Raw genomic sequence first — 20,405 nt, 5'->3', positions numbered from 1 at the left:
CACAGTGGGGTGGGCTCTGGAAAGCCATGCCCAGCTTTGCAGTTTGCTCAGTGGGAGCATATTTCTGCCCTTAACAATGCAGAGTTTTAAGTGTTGTTTCCACCTTCTAAAAGATTGCCTTTGTTCTAACTGGTTTAGTTTTCCTGGGCACACCTGGTCATAGACTAAATGTCTAAACTCTGTCCTGACGTTCTCTGTCATTTCCATCCCTGTCCTTTTATCTCTGAAGTTTGTCCTCTTGTCAGGTTTAGCGTAAGAATCGCTGAAAGATGATTTTGCATGTGTGTATGTGTTTATATCATGTGCATGCATGGGTGTGTGTATTATGTTCACATGTGTAGGCATGCATATACGCATTGGTGGTCGTGCCTATCTGAGCGTGTGTGTGAAGGCCTGAAGCTGATGTTGGGTGTTTGCCACAATCACTGTTCACTCCTCTGGGACTGGTTCTGTTCCTGAACTCAGAGCTCACTGTTGCAGCTTGTCTAGCTCACAAGCTTGCCCTAGGACTCTCTGACTCTCTTCTGCTGGGATGGTCACCATGCCTGCCCAGCTTTCGTAGGGGTTCTCAGGATCTGAAGTTTAGTCATTAAGCCTGTGCAGTTTGCATTTTATCCTCTGAGCTATCTTCCCAGCCCCTAAACATATTGTAAGAATGCTTTCTTTGCAGATTTTGTAGTTGGTAGCTACCATTCTTCATCTTTCTGCTAAAAAAAGTCATAGGGTGAAACTTTCTGTTTACAATATTAATCTCTTCAGGCAAGTCTTACTGTTATTTAAAATGCAGTCAGTGAGTCCAAATGACCTTTTCTCCTTGAGAGTCTCACAAAATTGTACCCCATTTTAGCATTTTATACTTGATGCCTTTTTATGATCAGTCTATCACACTGGCCTGGAATAAAAACATGAATGAGGGGAGTTAGTATGATGGGGAAAGGATAGGAGCTCCACAAGGACCAAATATATCTGGGCACAGGGACTTTTCTGAGACTGACATTCAACCAAGGACCATGTATGGATATAACCTAGAACCTCTGCTCTAATATAGCCCGTGGTAGCTCAGTAACCAATTGGTTTCCCATAGTAAGGGGAACAAGGACTATTTCTAACAGGAACTCAATGGCTGGCTCTTTGACCTCCCCACCCCCCAAGGGAAGAGCAGTCCTGTTAGGCCACAGAGGAGGACTTTGCAGCCAGTCCTGAAGATACCTGATAAAACAGGATCGGATGAATGGGAAGGAGGCTCCCCCATCAGTGGACTTGGAAAGGGGCAGGGTAGAGATGAGGGAGGGAGGATGGGATTGGGAGGGAATGAGGGAACGGGATACAGTTGGGAAACAGAGTTAATAAAATGTAACTGATAAGAAAAAAATAAAATAAAAAAAAGAAAGAAAACCAGCCATGCAAAAGAGAAATAATGATATTTAAAATTTTTATTACATTTTTTTTTAATTGTCACCCAAGGAGTTTGCCTCTTTGTACTTCACACAACCATGTTTGAATCATTGCTTTGTAAAGCTACAGACAAGTTTTCTTACCAGTTTTTCAGAAAATTTAAATGGTTAATAGTGCTATCTGTTTGATGGTCCCTGGGTTAATTTTTTAAGCTACTATTTTGACTCTATTCAGTAATAATATTTTTGAGACTGATTAGACATGTTCTGATAAAAATTTCCTCAAGTTAAAGACTCCAACTCCTCCCCTTCAGACTATCTGAATAGTTTCTCTCATGTGAATACTTGTTATGATTTTCTACCTTTGATTTTAGAACCCTTTATATACATTTGTGAATAATTATTGATATTTTCTTTTTCCACATTTTAGCTGTTATTTCTACATCTCCTGGTTTTGTGTAGAAAATATGGTTGGGAAATGAGTGCTTTTTTGTTAGTGTATGTTTGCAACCAATGATGTCACAGTGTGTATATAGTAAATAGTAATTTATAAGTTGAAAAAAAACATGAATGAATTGAATTTCTTTTGTTAATTCTTTTACTGTAAGCTTCAGAGTGTTATACTATTCCTCCACATGGTATTATCATTACCGTTGTTAGTAAGCACTAGGTCAAATTGACAGATATCTCACAATGCTGATAAGTAAATTTGTATGTGAAATACATCTCAAAGAAATGCAGTAGGAGAAAAAGAAGCCTTCAGCCAGTCCCAGCCTAGCTGTAAATAATCTTTGTATCTGATGTTTCAAAAGTTTTCTTCTTCTTTTTTTTTTTAATCTTGAAATAGAGTGCTTTTATAACGTGGATGAGAATTCTTTGAAGCAGATTGCTAAAGGCAGCTGTGAAGGGAGAGTAAGAGTAGAGCACGCATACATGCCTAGAGCATCATTAAGACGACCTTAAAGATGATCTTTAAGGAGCACTGTGTGTCAGCTGAGTCACTGGATGCCACTCTTTAAAAGCTGTGTGCAGAGAAGGGCATGCTCATAGACAGGACACTTGCTTAGTGTGTCCATGCACCTGGGCTCTGTCTCCAGCACCACAGAGCAAAGCAAAGCTGCTTGTACCCTAGCTAGCTATCACACTTGGGAACCCTTCCTGCCAAGAGTAGATGGAACCCAGTGTGAAGACCATTTTTCTGCATTTGTGTTAGGCAGTGTTAACTTTGTAGTTAGTGAAACAGGAGGAAACTATATCAATATAATACAGAAATTAATAAAAAGCCCACAGCAAACGTACTCAGTATTGAATCAGCAAAATTTTACTGCAGAATCAGGAACAGGTCTAGGATACTTTTGTTATTTCTGTTTAGCATATAATACTGATCCAGAAGAAATGGTACATGCCTGGGAATCTAAATATTTGTAGGGAGGCTGAAGCAGGAAGACTGTATGTTCTAGGTAGCTTGGGATACACTGGAAAACCATATCATCATATAATTAAACTAAAATGTAGTACTAAAGTCCTCAGCAATTAGACAAAAATAAAATAGGATAAAGTAAAGGGCATACACTTTTCAAAGAAAGAGTAAAAATTCTTTATTCATATGTGACATGATCTAAATTGTAGAAAATCTAAAGATTTTCACACGATGAAATAAACAAGTTAACACAATTGCATGTTAAAACACACACACACAAATTCATTATACTAAGAATAAGAAAAATCAAACATAAATTAATCCAATTTGCAACTACCTCAAAAAGAATGAACTTAACCACTATGGTTAAAACTTTAGCTATAATAAAACACTGATGAAAAAAGTAAAACTAATGAAAAGGTACGGATGAAAAGTAAAGGATGTGTAAACGAAAAGGCATCCTATGTGTGTGAATTACAAGACTCATGTTGTGAAACCACATAGTCTATGAATTCAGCTCAAGTCCTATGAGAATGCAATGCCAGCTTTTGCAGAAGTAGAAAATAGTCCCCAAGTGTATATGGACTCTCAAGAAACTCTGCACAGCCAAAGAGTCATGGAAAAAGACATGGAATAGGATGTAACCTTCACATGTATGAGGCCCTGGGTTTGATCTTCAGAACAGGGGTAGGTATACAATTCATATAGATTTGATTCTGCTTTTTTGGTTTGAGTGTACAACAATACTCCTCTATCTCTTTTCTCTCTTTCTCTACTCCATTTTGTATCTTCTGTGCTTTTGCATACTATGCATTGAACGTGACGACTCCTCATGGCCTGTTGACAAGGCCTGCAGATGTCAACTTGTTGCAACAAAAGGTTACTTTTGGATCACAGTATTTCCATAGTACTCTGTGCTCTGAGTTGTAGTGTGAGAGATCCAGGTAGGTAAAAACAAGTCGAGAGCAGGGAAGAGGATGGTTAGGAAATGACTACCATCATTTCCCAAAGCTGAGGCCCAAGAAGGGAGAGTTGGAGTGGTTTCTCACTTTACAAATGAGCTCTCACAAGCGTTCAGGATGCCACAGTATTTAAACAGGTGTTTCATCTCTACCTTACTCTCTCTTCATTGGAGCTGAGTATTAGATCCAATTCCCAGACCTTATGGATAGAGAGAATGCAAGCTACCTAGTCTTACTTGGTATGCCATAGTGACGTATAGTCATAGGGTCTTAGATACTTACTTAATAGGCTTTTTATTCCTAGAAAGAAATTAAAAGAAAACTCTGTGAAATGCGGAACCTTGAAGAAAAAATGTCAAAACTTCAACTGGTAAGTTGATGTTGTACCTTTGCCACTGTTTTCAGCATGGAATTGGTGCCTGGTTTTATAGGTCTATTGAGATATCATGTGTATGGATAATCTTCACACTTTTTAGAGGACTGAGTGGTTTTGCCACAGTCACAGAACCACTGCTAATCCCAGAACATTGATCACTCTGGAAAGAAATCTTATATCCATAAGCAGCCTTCTGCTTAGCCTCTGACAGCCACTCATCTACCTTCAGGTTCTGAAGCTTTCTTTCTGGCTAGTTCATATAAATTGATCATGAATTGTGTGGCCTTTTGCAGCAGGCTTCTTTCATTTAGGGTGTTTTCATGGTTTGTGAGGTCGTAGCATGGATGGGAGCTCCATTCCTTTCTATAGCTGAGTGCTAAATGTTCCTAATTCTGATTATGCAATTTCATAGTTCTATCATTCTCTAGCCTTTCATAAGGCAGGTTTGTTGGTAACATTGAAAAACTGAGACCTCGTTAGGAATTCTGCATTCCTCTAACTACTTTATGGCTTGGCTGTTTACTAGCAGCAGTAGCATCAAAACTGGTAGTTATTTATTTGTTGATTGTTATTAGAAGTACTCATTCTTCTTCTAATTACTTTACTTGGTATAATTCAAGCAATTTTTCTAGTCTTAGTGCTTATCCCTGTGGCCTTTTAGTGAGAAAGACAGGCTTAATTCCAAGAGACCCCTTGGTACAGGGACATTAGCAGAATGCCTTACAAGTTAAAACTGGTGCTCATGTAGAGATGGAGGCTCTCTTCTGTGGAATAGCCTGCTGTGTAGGAAGGGTTCTCTGTAAGAATAGAAACAAAGATCAAAAGTAACTTTCATCTCTTCATTATATATAGTCTATGCTGGTGGATTCAGGTTACATGCCATTTCTACAGTATGGTGGCATGTATTCCCTTGTAGATTTTTTTATAGATAGTAGGAACAGCCGAAGCTAGAGGCTTCTTTTTAAGTTGAGCTTAGCAAGTCTTGAATCTGGCATTGAATAATTTAGCTAAGCGTGCTGAAGGAGCTCACTCTTGAGACTCATAAATCTCCCCCAGGGTCATTATGAGGTTTTCTTTGGAACATGACCTCTGTGTGTGCGAAAGGGTTTGCTGCTGTTCACTATTCTGTGCACACCGTGAGTGTTGGGATGATTGACAGTGCTTGTCTCAGATCTGTGATTGATTTTCGGTAATGTTAGCTGGCACTCACTTTCAGGAGTTTCTTATATTTCCTGTTTGTATTTTTGTATTTTATGTATTTCTGAGATAATAATGAAACTGATAGCTAATGTTTACTTGCCATAGCAGAAACGGTGACTGTGTCCCCGGGTCTGCTCTGCCGCCCTCTTTAAACATAGGTATTGATAAATTATGTTATGTGCATTCATTTAAATGCTAAACAAATGAGTAGCAAATAATATCTAAGGGTTCCACTTTCCACAAAAGAACATTGTTAGCATTTGAGTTTTATTTGTTTTACTTTCTATTATTTTTTTTAACATACATGTTGGTCATATTTTTTTTCTCCCCCAACTCCTCCCAGATTTTCCATACCCATCTAACTTTCATGTGCCTTCCTCAAAAAAACAAAACAAAAGTAAAGGTCAAAGTAAACAAACAAACAAACAAAAAACCAGTAAGACAAAAAATAACAAAACAAAACAAAAAGTGCATACTAAAAATATGGAGGCTGTTTAGTATTGGACAACTTCTAGGCTTGGGGCTGCCCTGGAATGTGGCTAATACAGAGTGGCACTGCATTGTAGAAGAGTGATTTTCCCTTTCCCAGCAGGTGGCAAATGCGGATTGCTTTTAGATGAGAGGTAGGAGACAGTGTCCTTTTCCCCTTCTCTGCTGCCACCCTGTCTGGTTGGACCTGTGCTAGCCCTGTGCATGCTGCCACAGTGTGTGAGTTCATTTGTGCATCAGTCCTGTTGTAGCTTGAAGACTCTGTTTCCTTGGAGTCAGCTACCGTCTCTGGATCTTACAGTCTTTCCAGATGCTCTGTCACTTAGACCTGGGAGGGCAGGTTTCAGAAAGGTCTTCCATTTAGAACTGAGCATGCAAGTCTCACTCTCTGCTCTCAGATTGCCAATGGTGGGTCTCAGTGCTACTTTCCATCCACTCTGAGAGGAACTGTCTGATGAGGGCAAAGTGTGGCAGTGATCTGAGCCCCAGCCCAGTGCAGCAGCTGTAGGTCCTTGGTAGAGAGCTGTCCTTTTTATTGGTACACTTCAATTGGTACATTTGTCACAACTGAAGTGGTTACAAGTGTATGCACATGTGCACACACACGTATATGAAGTGCTGTTGTATATGTATAAGCACCCACATGCTTACAAAAGTGTCCATTTTATCTATGAGGGCTATAATGTTTAATACAGTTACTAGAATCCTTAGCTGTAGAATTAACATTTTGCAGGAGTTGGACTTAAGCTATAAGGAAAAGGAGAGGCTAAATGATGAGCTCCTTCTGAAGTCAGACCTGGAGATTGTTGTTCAGCAGCTTGAAGAAGAGAAGCACAGACTCAGCAAAAAATTGGAAAGTTTTGCAGTCACAGGTAAGATGCCAAATGTAAAGTTAAAAGTGATTTTGCCCTTGATATGTATTGGTAGATGATCTTTTGTGTGTTTGTTTAATAGCTTTGTTGAGTTCTTTCTGTGAACCAGAAATGATGTCAGGCAGTATGGACATAGCAGGAACCCCTCCCCTGAATTTTGACTGGTTAGTACAGGAGAAGATACTTGAATGTTTTGCAATGGAAGTGTATGCTTCTTTTTTTAATTATTTCTTTTTATTTTATGAACATTGGTGTTTTGACTGTATGTATTTCTGTGTGAGGAGGTTAGATCACCTGGAACTGGAGTTACAGACAGTTGTGAGCTATCATGTGCATGCTGGGAATCAAACCCGGGTCCTCTGGAAGAATGCCCAGTGTTTTTAACCACTGAGTCATCTCTCCAGTCCAGAAGTTTATGCTTCTTTGGCATAGAGTGAGAAGACCATTCTGAAATGGCAGAAAATTGAAGTACAGAGTCTTTTTAAGGAGTGCCATTATATTGCCTTAAAATCTGCCCATGGTGTTGCCATCTACCATTTGATGACCCATTACTCTGTAGCTCCTCACTGCATTCCAGGCAGCTTCTGTCCCCACCTCCCCAGCAGAACTGCCCTTCCAGCCTCGTGAAGCTGGACATGGTCAGTGCCCTGCACTTGTTAGCTTGTTACTTTGACAGTGACCACAGTTGCTCATTCCTTCTCACTTTCCTATTTTCTTCTGACTTCCCTGGACATGTTTTCTTGGGATGAAATGGCACAAGTTTTCTAATGTCACGGATTAGCCAGCTGCAGAAACATGCAAATGACTCCTAAGTCAGTGTCATGAATGTCTGTTCCACCAGGCTGAATTCTGTGCTGTTTCTGATGATGAAAAAGTAACTTTTCTGGTAAAAATTGTGAGTGAGCCAGATTGGATACAGTGGGGTACTCTTGCAGTCCAGGCACTGAGAGTCACAGGGCCCTTGGAGCCCAGGACTTCCAGTCAGTCTTTACACTCTAACTCAAAAGTATGGCAGAAAACTGATAACTGTGCTTATTGGAAGAAAGCTGTGAGTTGTTTGATTTCTTTGTATACGTGTTAAGTTCAAGGTCAGTGAGGTATACACCTGCCTGCTTGCTTACAGGTGCGTTTCCTTTCAGCGCTCTTTTAGGGTCTCTTAAAGCCTCCCCCTGAGATGTGATGCATTGTTTTCATTTACAGCACAAAATAGTATCCAGCTGTGATAACACCAACAGGGTGTGACCGTCACGTGTTGGATGGTTTTAATGTTAATGTTTTGCTTGTGTTTTTTTCTCGTTCTTTGTCAATACTCAGGCGGTATGTCTGGTCCTTGTGGTTGACACACAGAGCAACTCATGATTGCTGGCAGTTTGCATTCTATAAATCATGTATTTACTTGAGAAATCCACACTATATACGCTTATCACTTTAAGGCTAACAACTGTAACTTGCAGAAAGAGAACTGACTTTGGAGGTAGAAAGGATGAGGCTAGAGCACGGGATAAAACGTCGTGAGAAGTCACCCTCTCGGTTAGACATGTTCCTGAAAAGTATAGAGGAAGAGCGCGATTACTACAAGAAAGAGCTGGAGAGACTGCAGCATATCATCCAGCGGAGATCTTGTTCTGTAAATTACTGTGGACGGGAAAAACCCTCGGTACTCAAAGGCGCAGAAAAGGTAACACCCTTCCTGAGAGTAATCAAATGGGTATGTGTGTGTCACACTAGAAGCCTTTTTGCTTTCTTGCTGTCTTAACTGTAACATCACTCATACATGCTTTAAAAGTCCTAATATTGACTTTTGTTTAAGTCTGTAACTGTAATGTGGGAACCCCGCATTTTCAGGAAAACTACCCAACAATAAAGGATAACATTCTAATTCCTATAAATTTAGGTTGAATAGCTGAGTCATTTGAAAGCATGCTTTGTCTTTCAGAAACTAGGACCCAGAGACTCAGTACTGTCCATTTCTGCTCCTCTCAGGATTTATGTCGTGTGACAGTTCCACTTTCCCTCTGCTAAAGTATTAGCTCTGTCCTCATGGCACACAACATGCCTTTGTGCCATTCCCAGCTTTGTTGGTCGAGTCAGGAGCAGCATCACTTAACTGACCAGGTCTTTTCTAGACCTTCTTTGCTGGGGTAGGGTACACATCCGAAAAGCCAGCTGAGAGGACAGTTCTGTTAGCCTGCTGTAACAAGTGGGTTGAATATGTTCATTCAGAAGGTTGGACAGGATGGTAATCAAGAACACAGGTGGCTGGGTATGAAGGCCAAAAGTTCCGAGTCAGCCTGGGCTTGCATAGTGAACCAGTCTTACAGAAGTTAACTGTGTATGTACCAGTTGATTTTCCTGGTTTGTTCCTGTAAATAGGTTTGGGTTTTGTTTTGTTTGTTGTCTGTTTTTTTGATTAGGGGATTGAAACCAGGGTCCAGTGCATGTTCTGATGCTGAATTCTGTCTCTACATCTGCATGGCATTTCCTAATGGCATCTGCCACTGTATGTGTTATTAAAAGTTAGGCATGATTCCCAAGAGATTAAAGCCACATGCTCCAATTTAAGTCGTAATTGTTATCAGTGTCTTGCTATTATCAGCCGTAGTTAGATCGTCCTTTCTTTTTTACCTTAACGCTTTGAAGCTACAGAAATTCTAAAGGTTTCTATGATAATAGCGGTATCTACAGAACAGATAAAATGGATTGAAGCGAAGACAGGCATTATAGCTCAAAATATCTGATTTCAGCCTAGGCTCAACTTTCCTTATTCTGTTGCCTTTTCTATGAAGAGCTTGTATCCACTGTCTAATAGTTCTGTGCCTTTCGCTTCTGCCTTTTAACCTCATTGGCTAATGGCTATAATCTGCTGGTTAGTATCAGCACTGTGCTATGTGTTATAAGCAGAATGAATGGTGGAAAAGACAGTGCAAATTCATTTATGTTTCATTATGTTCTTATTTCTCAAGAAAAATAAGTCACTGGATTGTTCATTTTCATTGTATAAAAGAATCATAACATGGTCAGGCATGGGGGCGCATGCCTGTAATCCCAACACTTACCTGTAATCCCAGAACTCGGGGATGCAGAAGCAGGTGGATCTCCATGAGTTCAAGGCCAGCCTGGTCTACAAAGCAAGTCCAGGATGGCCAAGGCTACACAGATAAACCCTATTTCAAACAACAAAAAACAAACATAAAAGAATCATAACATGTATTACATGGCACTGGACATTAAGTAACTAAGAATTGATTCCGTTGCTTGGTTCACAGTGGGAAGACAAGTGAGCTGCGCTGAGGTGGTGGTACAGTTAGGAGATACCATGCCTTCTCTGTCTGCATTCTTCAAGTTTTATGTTACCTGGCATAGACAAAGAATTCATTTTGTATAGTTCAAAACTTTAGGAGGTTCAGAGTGTTTTGCAGCGCCAGTAATAAGCTGCAGGTGCGGTGGGCTGCTGTGGGTAAGCACATGAGCAAGAGGAGTGTGCGAGAGACAGTTGTAAGCACAGAGACTTGGGGAGTGCATTTCCTGCAAGAGAGCAGGTATTTTAAGCACTTCGTTGGCAGACAACAAAGACCTCTGGAGCTGGATTTGCTGCTTGCTGTGGCTGTCAGCTCCCTGCTTAATGGTAAGCTGTTGGGCACAGTTCCCTGGAGTTACAATAAGCCATAAAAGGGCACTTTTACCTTAGCGATCTTCACTATCACAACCTCAGTGAGCTTCTCCTGTCTTTGGTGGGAGCACCCCCCCTTAACCGTATACTCACCGTGTTTCCCAACCTGAGGTTGAGGATGGCACAAGGCTTTGGAAGTGGAAGCCTGACACAAGTCCCAGCTTCTTGCACCAGCATCTGATAGACCTCAGAGAAGCTGACTTCCTGCAGTGCTAACTCCTCATGTGTAGATCCAGAAAAAGAACTGCTCCTTCTTGTACTGGTTAGATGAGATCATTGACATAGGGGTCTTCTACTCGGGTGTCTATGTCCCCCCTAGGAAACGGTTTGTTTCTTTTATCTTGCTGCTTTAAAGCCTCTCTGATCTGTGAGAAGACTCGGTCCCTCAGAAATATACTGTCTGCTATGAATGAGGCATGTACTGTAGTGATTGTGGCGATAGTTCTTGGCCCATTGTGGTTTACATCTGTAACCCCAGTGCTGTGGGAGAGACAAGAGGATTGCTACAAATTCAAGGCCAGCCTGGCGGCAAGTCAAGTCCCAGAGCAGCCAGGGCTACACAGTGAGACCCTGTCTCAAAATAAGAAGAAAAGGAGTTCTTGGTGTGATGTTGTACCTTCAGCACTGTGTGTGTAGCTTGTTAATGGAGAATAATAGAATGGAAATAATAATAGAATAGAAATTAGTGTATATCTAATTAACACACATCTCTCAGGAGTTCAGGTTAGTGAGCACACTGAAAGTATCATGTAAATTGGGGGGTATCTCTCATTGACCCATAGCTATGACTGCTAAATAACTTTAAGACCTCACTTATATCAAGTGTGAATGAAGACTGTACAGGAGCAATTCAGAACACTTAGAGGTTTGCATGCATCTGACTCACATGAAGAATCTGGAAGGATTCCCTGTAGAAAGTGACATTTAAGCTTAAGCTAAGGCATAGACGGTAATGAAAACAGACTTGAATCTTTATTCATTACCTTCCTTTTCTAGGATCTATGCAGACTACATTCTGTAAGATGTTTTAGATGGTAGTTAGGTCACAGGTTTTCCCATATGGTTTTAAGCCTGGATTATCTTGAAATCATGATCTGTTCTTGTAGACTATCTTCCCCTTTAATGTGTCCATGAGAGCCAATCTTGCCCTTCATGCTTTAATTTTACTTATTTAACAAAAAGGTTAGCTTTTTCCTAAGTGGACGCTACCTCATACATTTCTAGCATTTACTGAGTTTTCACTGGTATTGTATATGCTCAGTGGACATCAAGTAATATAAGCCAAGTGTCCTTCCAATTGTAATGCTTATCTCATGATGTGACAAAACACCATGCCCAAGGCAACTTACTACAAAAAAAAAAAAAAGTGTTTAGTTAGGCTTATGGTTTCAAAGGGTAGAATCCATGATGGCAGAGCAAGGTGTGGCAGCAGGAACAGCTGAGAGTTCACCTTTGGATCCATAAGCAGGAGACAGAGAGCACATGGGAAAGAGAGTCTAGAAATTTCGCTGGCCCCAGGGATACACCTCCTCCAACAAGGCCACACCTCCCAGTTATTCCCAAACAGTTTCACTAACATCGAGCCAAGTATTCAAACATATGAGCCTGTAGGGGCCATTCTCATGGAAACCACCACAGTAATACAGCAGTTTATCCAAATGTCTATCTTCAGTTCCTTGACATTAACAAGCTGTAAATTTACCATCCTCATTTTCATGGTGGCAGTGAAGACTGGATCGTTTTTAATCATATTGTGATGGTAGATATTTTCTTTAAAGAGTTAGAAGTAGTTGCTTAGTCAGTGACCATCTTAATATATACTGCCTGGTGGAAATATTTCTACCTGAAACATTGCACAGCTAGCCCTCATTTGGGTATGAAGCTGGGACATTTGGGACTGTTGTACCTGAGAAACCGACCTTAATGGTCAGCCGTAGAAAACAGATACACACATCCTTCCTGGACTCCTCCTTGGCAGCGAGTTATAAAGTAGTGACTCTGAGAACTTACTGTGCACCAAAATGACATGGAAGGCTTGACAAATGTCTTCTACCCTACTTCCAAAGGTTCTAGCATGGACCCTCAACTTCATGTATATAATGAGTTTCTAGGTGCTGCTGATCTCCTGGTCTAGGGGTTATCGTTTAGTGCCACGAATGTGCACTAGGAACCTCTAAGGACAGCAATAGTGGAAGCATCTAATGAGGTCTGCACAGGTGGCATTACTGGCAGCCGTATACCTTCCTGAAAACCTAAAAGCCAGGGAAGTTGCACCGTTACTGCCAATGCTTTCATCCGTTCTCATGAGTTCTTTAATTACATTAAGAGAACGTCTGTTCTCTTGTCTGTTGGCCTGGTTCACCAGCCTCACCACCAGCATGCTTGTGACAACGACACACTGGTAATTATAACAAGTGATAACGTGCATCTTGGTAATTGTTTCAGGGTGACTGCAATCCAGACCTTCACTCCGTCACAAGAGAAAGGGATGAGCTCCAGCGCATGCTACAAAGATTTGAAAAATACATGGAGGATATACAGTCCAACGTGAAACTGTTGACTGCAGAAAGGGATAAACTAACCATCTTGTATAACGCAGTAAGGAACCGCTTGGAATCAGTTACCTGCGGCGGAACCACTGTGTTCTGCAAGTTTCACAATATCAAGGACTCATGGTTTCCTTCCTAATTTGACTGTCTTGTTATCAGAACAGATATTGCTCTCTCTTTAATGTTTCTTTATTCTCTTTTCTAGCTTATCAGTGTGTCAGATCAATTAGAGGTAGTCTTTTTTTTTCTAAAACTAACTGATCAGATCTTAGCTTGCTCTGAGCCAAAATTTTCCTAAGATTTAGACACATGTCTGGACCCCAGGGATAAACTGGGTGTGCACCCACTGTTGGAAATCTTGGCTGTTAGCCTCTAAATTCAAGTCCTGCCACACCAGCATGAGGATACCACCTGAGCTGGGCGTGGTGGTGCTCTTCTGTGACTGTAGCACTCAAGGGGTCAAGACGGGTGGCTCTTCAGAGCTTCCTGTTCACGGACCCTAGCCAGTCAGTGGCAGACAGTGCTGCACGCACACTCGTAAGGGTTAGGTCCTGGAGGAAATCTGCTCTGGGGGGGCCGGCAGCCCAGCCCTGTTACGCAGTCTGACTTAGCAGAGGGTCCTGGAGTCTGCCGCTGCTTTGCTCCACACCCGGCTCCCATGAAGCTCCTTACTGTTTTGACAAGAGGGGAAGACATGTAAGTTAAAAGAGACATTTTTACTTCCATGAGCTTCTCTAGGACTTGGCGGTGCATTAATTAAATGAATCCACTTCTGGAGTTTCGCCACAGTAGACTTAGCTCTCAGCTTTTTTGAGTCTGCCCAGTTAATTCTTCTCTGTCTGTCTGTTTCTAGTTTCCAGTGTTTTGTGGCCACAGCCTCTCTCAATCTTCTTATCTTTGGGACTTTAATATTTAATTTTAGTCCTTTTATTTTATTGGGATTTGGAAAGAAAGGGGAAGTAGCATATATTCACTATATCCCTATACCACCCCCCTTAAGAATGGATTATTTCCTAAGTATTTTTATATCTTTTAATTCTCTAAGGCAAAGGAAGAGCTGTCTGCACTAAAACAAGAGTCCAGTAGTGTGACAGTCCCCAACAGTCTTGTTAGTTGTATAGAAAAGGAGAAAGAGCGTGCACTGTCTGACTTAAGAAAAATTACGGCAGAGAAGGAAGCTCTGAAAGAAAAGTTGAAAGTAAGTAACACAGGTGTCAGCCTTTCAAAATGTAATTTATGACATATTTGGGGGAAAAGTGGAAGTATGATGCGTTTATTACACCCACCCCTCTACTGCCTCCCGTTAGGTGACTGCGCTTCCCTGCGAGGTTACTCTTTAGTGAAGTAGAGTTGGCACAGCACTCCAGCCCACACTGCACCACCTTGTTTGTGTGTGATGCTCACTAAGATACTCCACCATTGATAAAGTATTGTCCATGGCTGTTTTCATACCATGGTGGCCAAGCTGAGAAATCCAGTAGACACGTTTGCCCCCAAAGCCCTAGGCTTTCCTTATTATCCCTTACAGAAACAGCCTGCCACCCCCTGAACTCAGGATTGTTTTTAGCTCAGGAGTGGAGTCCTTTTCTTCTTCTTTTAATGATTTTATGAGTATTTTTCACTTAGCATACAATGTATTCATTTAATGAAGGGACAGTACAGTGGCTTTTGCTATTTATTTTCTCCCCTATCTTTTATAATCTTCACCATAATTTATCTTAGAAAAACTCTTCTCTACAGTAATGAGCCTTGTTTGCATTATAATAGCTTCAGTTAAAGTTTTTACACCCAAAGGCAGTGTAAGAATGTTTTTAATTGGCATCTTTTGGAATGTTGCCTCCTAGAAATTAAAAAAAAAAAAAATCAGTTAAAATTACCAGAGAGAAAGCTTCTGTGCAATACGGGAGCCTTTAGCACAAGCTTCTCACATACTTTTTTTTTTTTTTCCATATCTGTTCTAATGACCAGCAATGTAAAAACAGAATTTTAAAACTGTATTAGCACTAACAACTGGGAAAGGCTGCATTCAGATTACCAGAACTTTTCTGGGTTGTAGGAAGTGGGCTTTTTGTAAATTTACAAGAGACCTTTTCTTTAAAATACAGAACTACTCGTGTGACTCCTCCAGCCTTCTGGAGTGTTTCCTGTTGTTCCCCTGGCCACCCTCTTTTGAGCAGCCATTATGACTAAGCTCTCCTTGAAAGCTCCTAGTCACAGCTGTCAGCCAAGGCCTATGGTAGCTGCCTCCTGAACAAGAGTAGCACCCCCACCCCCAGGAGAGCTCTGTTCCAAGTGCGTTTTAATCGTGAGCCATCACAGTAGATCTTCAGAAAAGCCTCTTCTGATAGTTGCTGCTCACAGATGAGAGCCCCGTATTATAATGAATTGAAATAACTCCCCTAGCCTCACCAGTCTGTGATTTATAGTGTGAGTTCCTTTCTTTCCAGTTGTTTGCTCCTTTGTCTGCCCCCATCCTGTTGTGGTTATTATTCTCTCCTGTGAATCGTTAGAGTGGGAACCTTGTGCTCTGGTGTGTTATTAACGTTGATTTTAGACTCATTTTCAGAGATATCAATCTGGCCATGTTCCTTCTAGTAAAGCTTATTACCTGTTTACAAGATTCCTGGCTGCCAGTCCTTGCCTATTTCAAGTCTGTCATCTTCTCCCTACACCCATTTCTGCTATTTCTCCTTCTTCCCAAGGCTCCGTGCTTTCTTGCCACCAGTCTCCTGCACAGACTACTGTAAAAGTTCTCCACCTCTTTGACTGTCCCTCTTTATCTTTATCCTTTAACTCCAGGTTACACATTAGACAGTTCGGGAACACCAGCCTCTAGATTCCCTTTATGCGTGAGAATTTCAGACATGTATACAATGAAATATGATCATATATATTCCTCTTAACACCTCCCATCTCCCATCATGTTCCAGTTTCTTTTTTGATGGTGGTACCATCCACTAGGGCACAGGAATCCTAACAGTAACCGTATCCTTAAAAGGGAATGAGTCTCCCTTCTCAAGCTATCAACTGCCAGTTTCTCTTGGGTGTAGCCTAGAGATCATCTATCCCATCTATGCAAGAATTTTGGCTGGCTTGTTCTTGTATAGGTTCTGTGCAGGTAATCCCAGCAGCTGTGAGTTTCTGAGTGTGATGACCATTCCATGTCCAGAAGACAGCATTTCACAGTACCTTTCCCCCTTATTCACATCCTTTCTGCCTCCCCTTCTATGATGTTCCCTTATCCTAGTTTGGGGAGGGAGAGTTGATATAAATGTCCAGTAAAAGGCTCTTGTTCTCAGTTATGCATATCTCCAATGAAGAAGCTTCTCTGCAATGAAGAAGCTTCTTTGACCAAGGTCAAGAGAGCAGCCCGGGTCATAAATGTTTGTACAAGCATAAGAGGGGCTCTGACAGTGTGGCCATCTAGAACATTTAAACCAATAACAGATTCTGCCTTACAGACTATGGCCTTAGTAGCCTTGGGCCTTTGATCAGGCTTACAGTGTTAGACAAGCAATTCCCTTCTGTGGAGCAGGCCTCAAATCTAACCAGAAGGCAATTTCCTCATAACAGTTGTTTCGCTGTTGCACCAAGGCACATCTTACCTAGTAAATGTTGCAGCATGCTACATTCAGCATTCATGCAGCTGGATACAACTCTTGATGTCCTTCTTCCATCATATATATCACATATAACCTGCACTTCTAGCACTAATTCCTTATTTCTGAGACAAGGTCTCACGTAGCTCAGGCTGACTTAAACTTGCTTTAAAACAAAGGATCACCATGAATTCCTGACCTTCTGCCTTCATGTTTCTTCATGTTTTAATTTTAGTTTCTTGTTTTAGGTCTGTCTTTTTTTTATTTTTATTTTTTTTTTCCGAGGCTGTATATAAGCTGTGACATCAGAGACTTTACTTTATGGCTGTGCCCTATTTGGTGATTGCTATAGAGCACATGTGAGCACTGTTTAAGTGATTTAATTGACATTGCAGTGATCCCTTTAACAAGATGTATAATCAAATATTGCATACAGTTTTTTAAATGAATAGAATGACTATGAGTATGCATCTTCACTAGAAAAACTCAGTGACCATTACCTATGTATCCTTGACATGGCAGCAGTTGAGACTTGAGTGAGGTAATATAACCAGAAAAGTAGCCTTCATTGATACCCTGGTCTCATGGTGTTCTCTTGCCTATATCTGGTCATGTATTTTCTTCTTTGTATACTGTTTTTCTTGCATCTGAGTGAGAGCTCAGCAATAAAACACTAACCTAGTGTGAGGCTCCCAGTTCAATCAGCAGCACTATAAAAAAGAAATAAATGGAAAGTCGGGGGGTCTTTATATCTCCTCTTGTGGGGACACATGTGTGATTGTGACTTAGTATGCTGTTCTCTGTATGACGCCTGTGGTAACAAGGATCAGTCTGCATAAGTCTTTATAAATGAGTCTGCTCTGATTTCTCTTCTGCATGACACATGAAAGTAGGACATGCAACTTTTTCTAACTGAAAGAATGCTTTTATAGAATGCCTGGCCTTTCTAAAACAGCCAATGATTCTATGAAATAGGAAACATAGCTCTGCAAACATGAATTACTTACTTTCATGATTATTTGATACAAATGAACATTTTCTATAAAATTCTTTTTCAGAATATCCAAGAATTGAACGCTTTTGGAAAATCAGAATTAGAGAAAACTATTGAAAATTTGACATATATTAATCACCAGGTAATTTATCAAAGGATTTGGGGCATATTGTGTTAGACGAATGACTGTGCCAGTTATGCTTTTAGTATACTCTAGATTTTTAAAATATACAAAGAAGAGGGGTGTGTGCTCTGGGCTTGTTACTTGGTTCAAATCTGGCTTTCTGTCTAGACCAGTTTCTTTCAGCTTTTTCATTTATAATGTAGGAGTAGTATGTCTATTTTCTCAGTGCTCTGTAGGTTGGGGTTTAGTGAAGATTTTTTTTTCTGGCCCATTTGTGTTTCTGTATTGTCTGTATCTGCTGTTTCACTGGGGTAATGGTGACAGACGATAGGTCCCACAGAGCCTAAACTGTTTATTTGAACCAATATGTGATTATCAATCACACAGTGGAGTGCCATTGAGCAGAAATGTGATGAACATAACTAACATCAACATGTATGAGTGGTGCAAACGCAGCTGTGCCCAAACAGGAAGTTGCTAAAGAAATAACGTAGTGTGATTCTACTCATGTAAAGTTCAAAAACAAGCTAAACCAGACAGTGCATGGCTTAAGAAGTAATGTGACTGTGATGCATTGACGAAAAGCAAGATGCTTGGTGCCACGGTGCATACCTGAAGATTCAGCCATATGGGAGGGTGAGGCAGGGGCATCATTTGAGCATAGGAGTTCAAGGATATCCCATGGAACACAGCAAGATCCTGTCTAAAAAACAAAACAGAGAAGAAATGATTTTGAGTTTGTGTGGCAGAAAAAGAATATGACTTAAGGGCTGCCATGGAGGGTCAGATAATAACTTTTTAAGCCACAGAAGAGATACTCTTTTGATTTAGGATTTCTTCATATTGTACATATTCTTGTATGGGAAAGATAGGTGTTTTTGCTTGTCCATTTCTACATGAAGTCCAGTTTTAATTACAGTAGCTTTATTGTTTATTTAGTATCTCTCTCGGTTAAGTTTATTTGCATTCTCTATCCCACGATTTGTTTTGTTTTTTTCCTCTTCTAAATGAATTTAAGCATAAAGTGTAAGATTCCATCCTTTTAAAAGCAATTTACTTAAGATTTGCTTTTATTGGCATTTTATTGAGTTTATAATTTGGTGAATTATTTTGCTTGTTTTTGTTTTCAAGACAGGGTTTCCTATGTCCTGGACTTTGTACACCAGGCTGGCCTCGAACTCACAAGGATTTGCCTGCCTCTGCCTCCTGAGAGTGCTGGGATTAAAGGAGTGCACCACTGCACCAGGCAGTTTAGTGAAATTTTAACCCATTGAAAGTCTTATGTTTCCACCCAGAGAAGCATGTTAAGTCAGATTATTATATTAAGTCTATATTAAGTCAGATCTTATTTTATACATTCAAGGAAAACTTCCACTTCGTTTCTCACATAAATCTTGTCCATTTTGTGGTTACATTCTTTTCAACTCTCAATTTTGTATAATTCCTGTCTATTTACTGCAGGTTTCAAGGTTTCTTTGGGGGGTGTGGTGGGTGGGAAAGGGGAGTCTGTCGGTTCCCAAACCTGGAAATGAATGATAGAACGGGTTTTTGTGGGTTTTGTTTGAGTTTTAAGAAGTCCTTCTGATTTTTCATCCTGCTTCTAGTTTTCCTTCCTTGCTGTTATGGATTTATTCCTTTTCTTTTTGTTCACATGTTTTCTCTCATTGTAGTGATGGTGAGGAAGGGCAAGTGGATGCACCTGCCTGACATGTCGGTCCTAAGAGTACAGATGGCATTCAGTGTTTTAAAGAGCTAATGTATTTCTGTAATTGTCTTCCAGAAAATAGCATTAAAGAGTAGATATGAAAAAGAAGACATTACCATCCACGCTTATTAATTTTTTTAATTTAAATTATAGCTTGAAAATGAAAAATATGAGTTGCAATCTAAGATGTTAATAATGAAAGAGACAATAGAGTCATTAGAGAACAAATCAAAACTCCAAGCTAAGTTTAGCCATGTGACTGGTGACTCATCTCATCCGAAAACAGAGGTGAACTCTCTTAGGTAAGTCTATTAAAGCTTCATTATTTCACCCGTGGGACATGCTTCTTCTGCGTATGCAAGGCCTGTAACCGTGGTGTTTTGGTCTGTGCCTTTGAACAGTGGTTTCCCAAGTTGGCTTCACGGTATAGTCTCCCGGGAGCTTTTAGGAGTGATGAGGGAGGTCTTTCAGCGCCCTGATTTGCTGAGTGTATCTGGAGAGATCTGGGTATCCATGGTTTTGAAACTCTCACAGGTTGACATAATCCTCAGGAAGTTCTCTGCCCTGTCGGCATTTAAAGTCCATCTTAGTAGATCATGGAGACTCTGTGCTCTGCAGGGAAGGACTGCAGGGATCTCAGCCCTTCTGCCATGTGGGCCATTTCCTTCTTTTCCTCACCTTATTTTAATTATTATATATTAATGTTATGTTGTTTCTTCTTAATATGAAGTCCAAATGGCTCATGTCATATGTTTAACTGTTTCTGATATGGAAACAGAAAAATTAACCAAGGGGTAGGGAAGCTAACTATGACAGAACATAGATCATGGATTTGAAGTCTGAGAGCCGAATGACAGGCAAAGCAGATCATGGGCCAGGACCCAGACAGGAGCTAGGAACCCTAAGGGCAAAAGCAAATTTAAGAAATGTTTCTTTCATAAAATCAAAAGGTGACACACATGGGAATAAAACAGTAATCCATAATGAACAAATTGGGATATTGGGCTACTGGTTAACCATTTGTCTGTTTCAAGTACATACAACTTAAGGA

General features: G+C 40.5%; 1 protein-coding gene across 1 annotated transcript in view; it reads left to right on the top strand.

The window, feature by feature from the left end:
* The window catches only part of Cep135 (centrosomal protein 135), a 55,733-nt gene that overhangs the window by 13,626 nt on the left and 21,702 nt on the right, over positions 1-20,405 (top strand). The window contains exons 8-14 of the mRNA XM_055629340.1: positions 4,081-4,146; positions 6,575-6,713; positions 8,168-8,391; positions 12,829-12,981; positions 13,978-14,130; positions 17,590-17,667; positions 19,508-19,656. Of these exons, the coding sequence (XP_055485315.1) occupies positions 4,081-4,146; positions 6,575-6,713; positions 8,168-8,391; positions 12,829-12,981; positions 13,978-14,130; positions 17,590-17,667; positions 19,508-19,656 (962 nt within the window). The remainder of the gene's footprint in view (positions 1-4,080; positions 4,147-6,574; positions 6,714-8,167; positions 8,392-12,828; positions 12,982-13,977; positions 14,131-17,589; positions 17,668-19,507; positions 19,657-20,405) is intronic.

The sequence above is a fragment of the Psammomys obesus genome, unplaced genomic scaffold (assembly GCF_907164565.1).
Source record: "Psammomys obesus unplaced genomic scaffold, mPsaObe1.curated_primary_1811, whole genome shotgun sequence".
NCBI lineage: Eukaryota > Metazoa > Chordata > Mammalia > Rodentia > Muridae > Psammomys > Psammomys obesus.
Note: the sequence above shows the minus strand (reverse complement) of the source record. Positions and strands in the feature narration are given on the sequence as shown.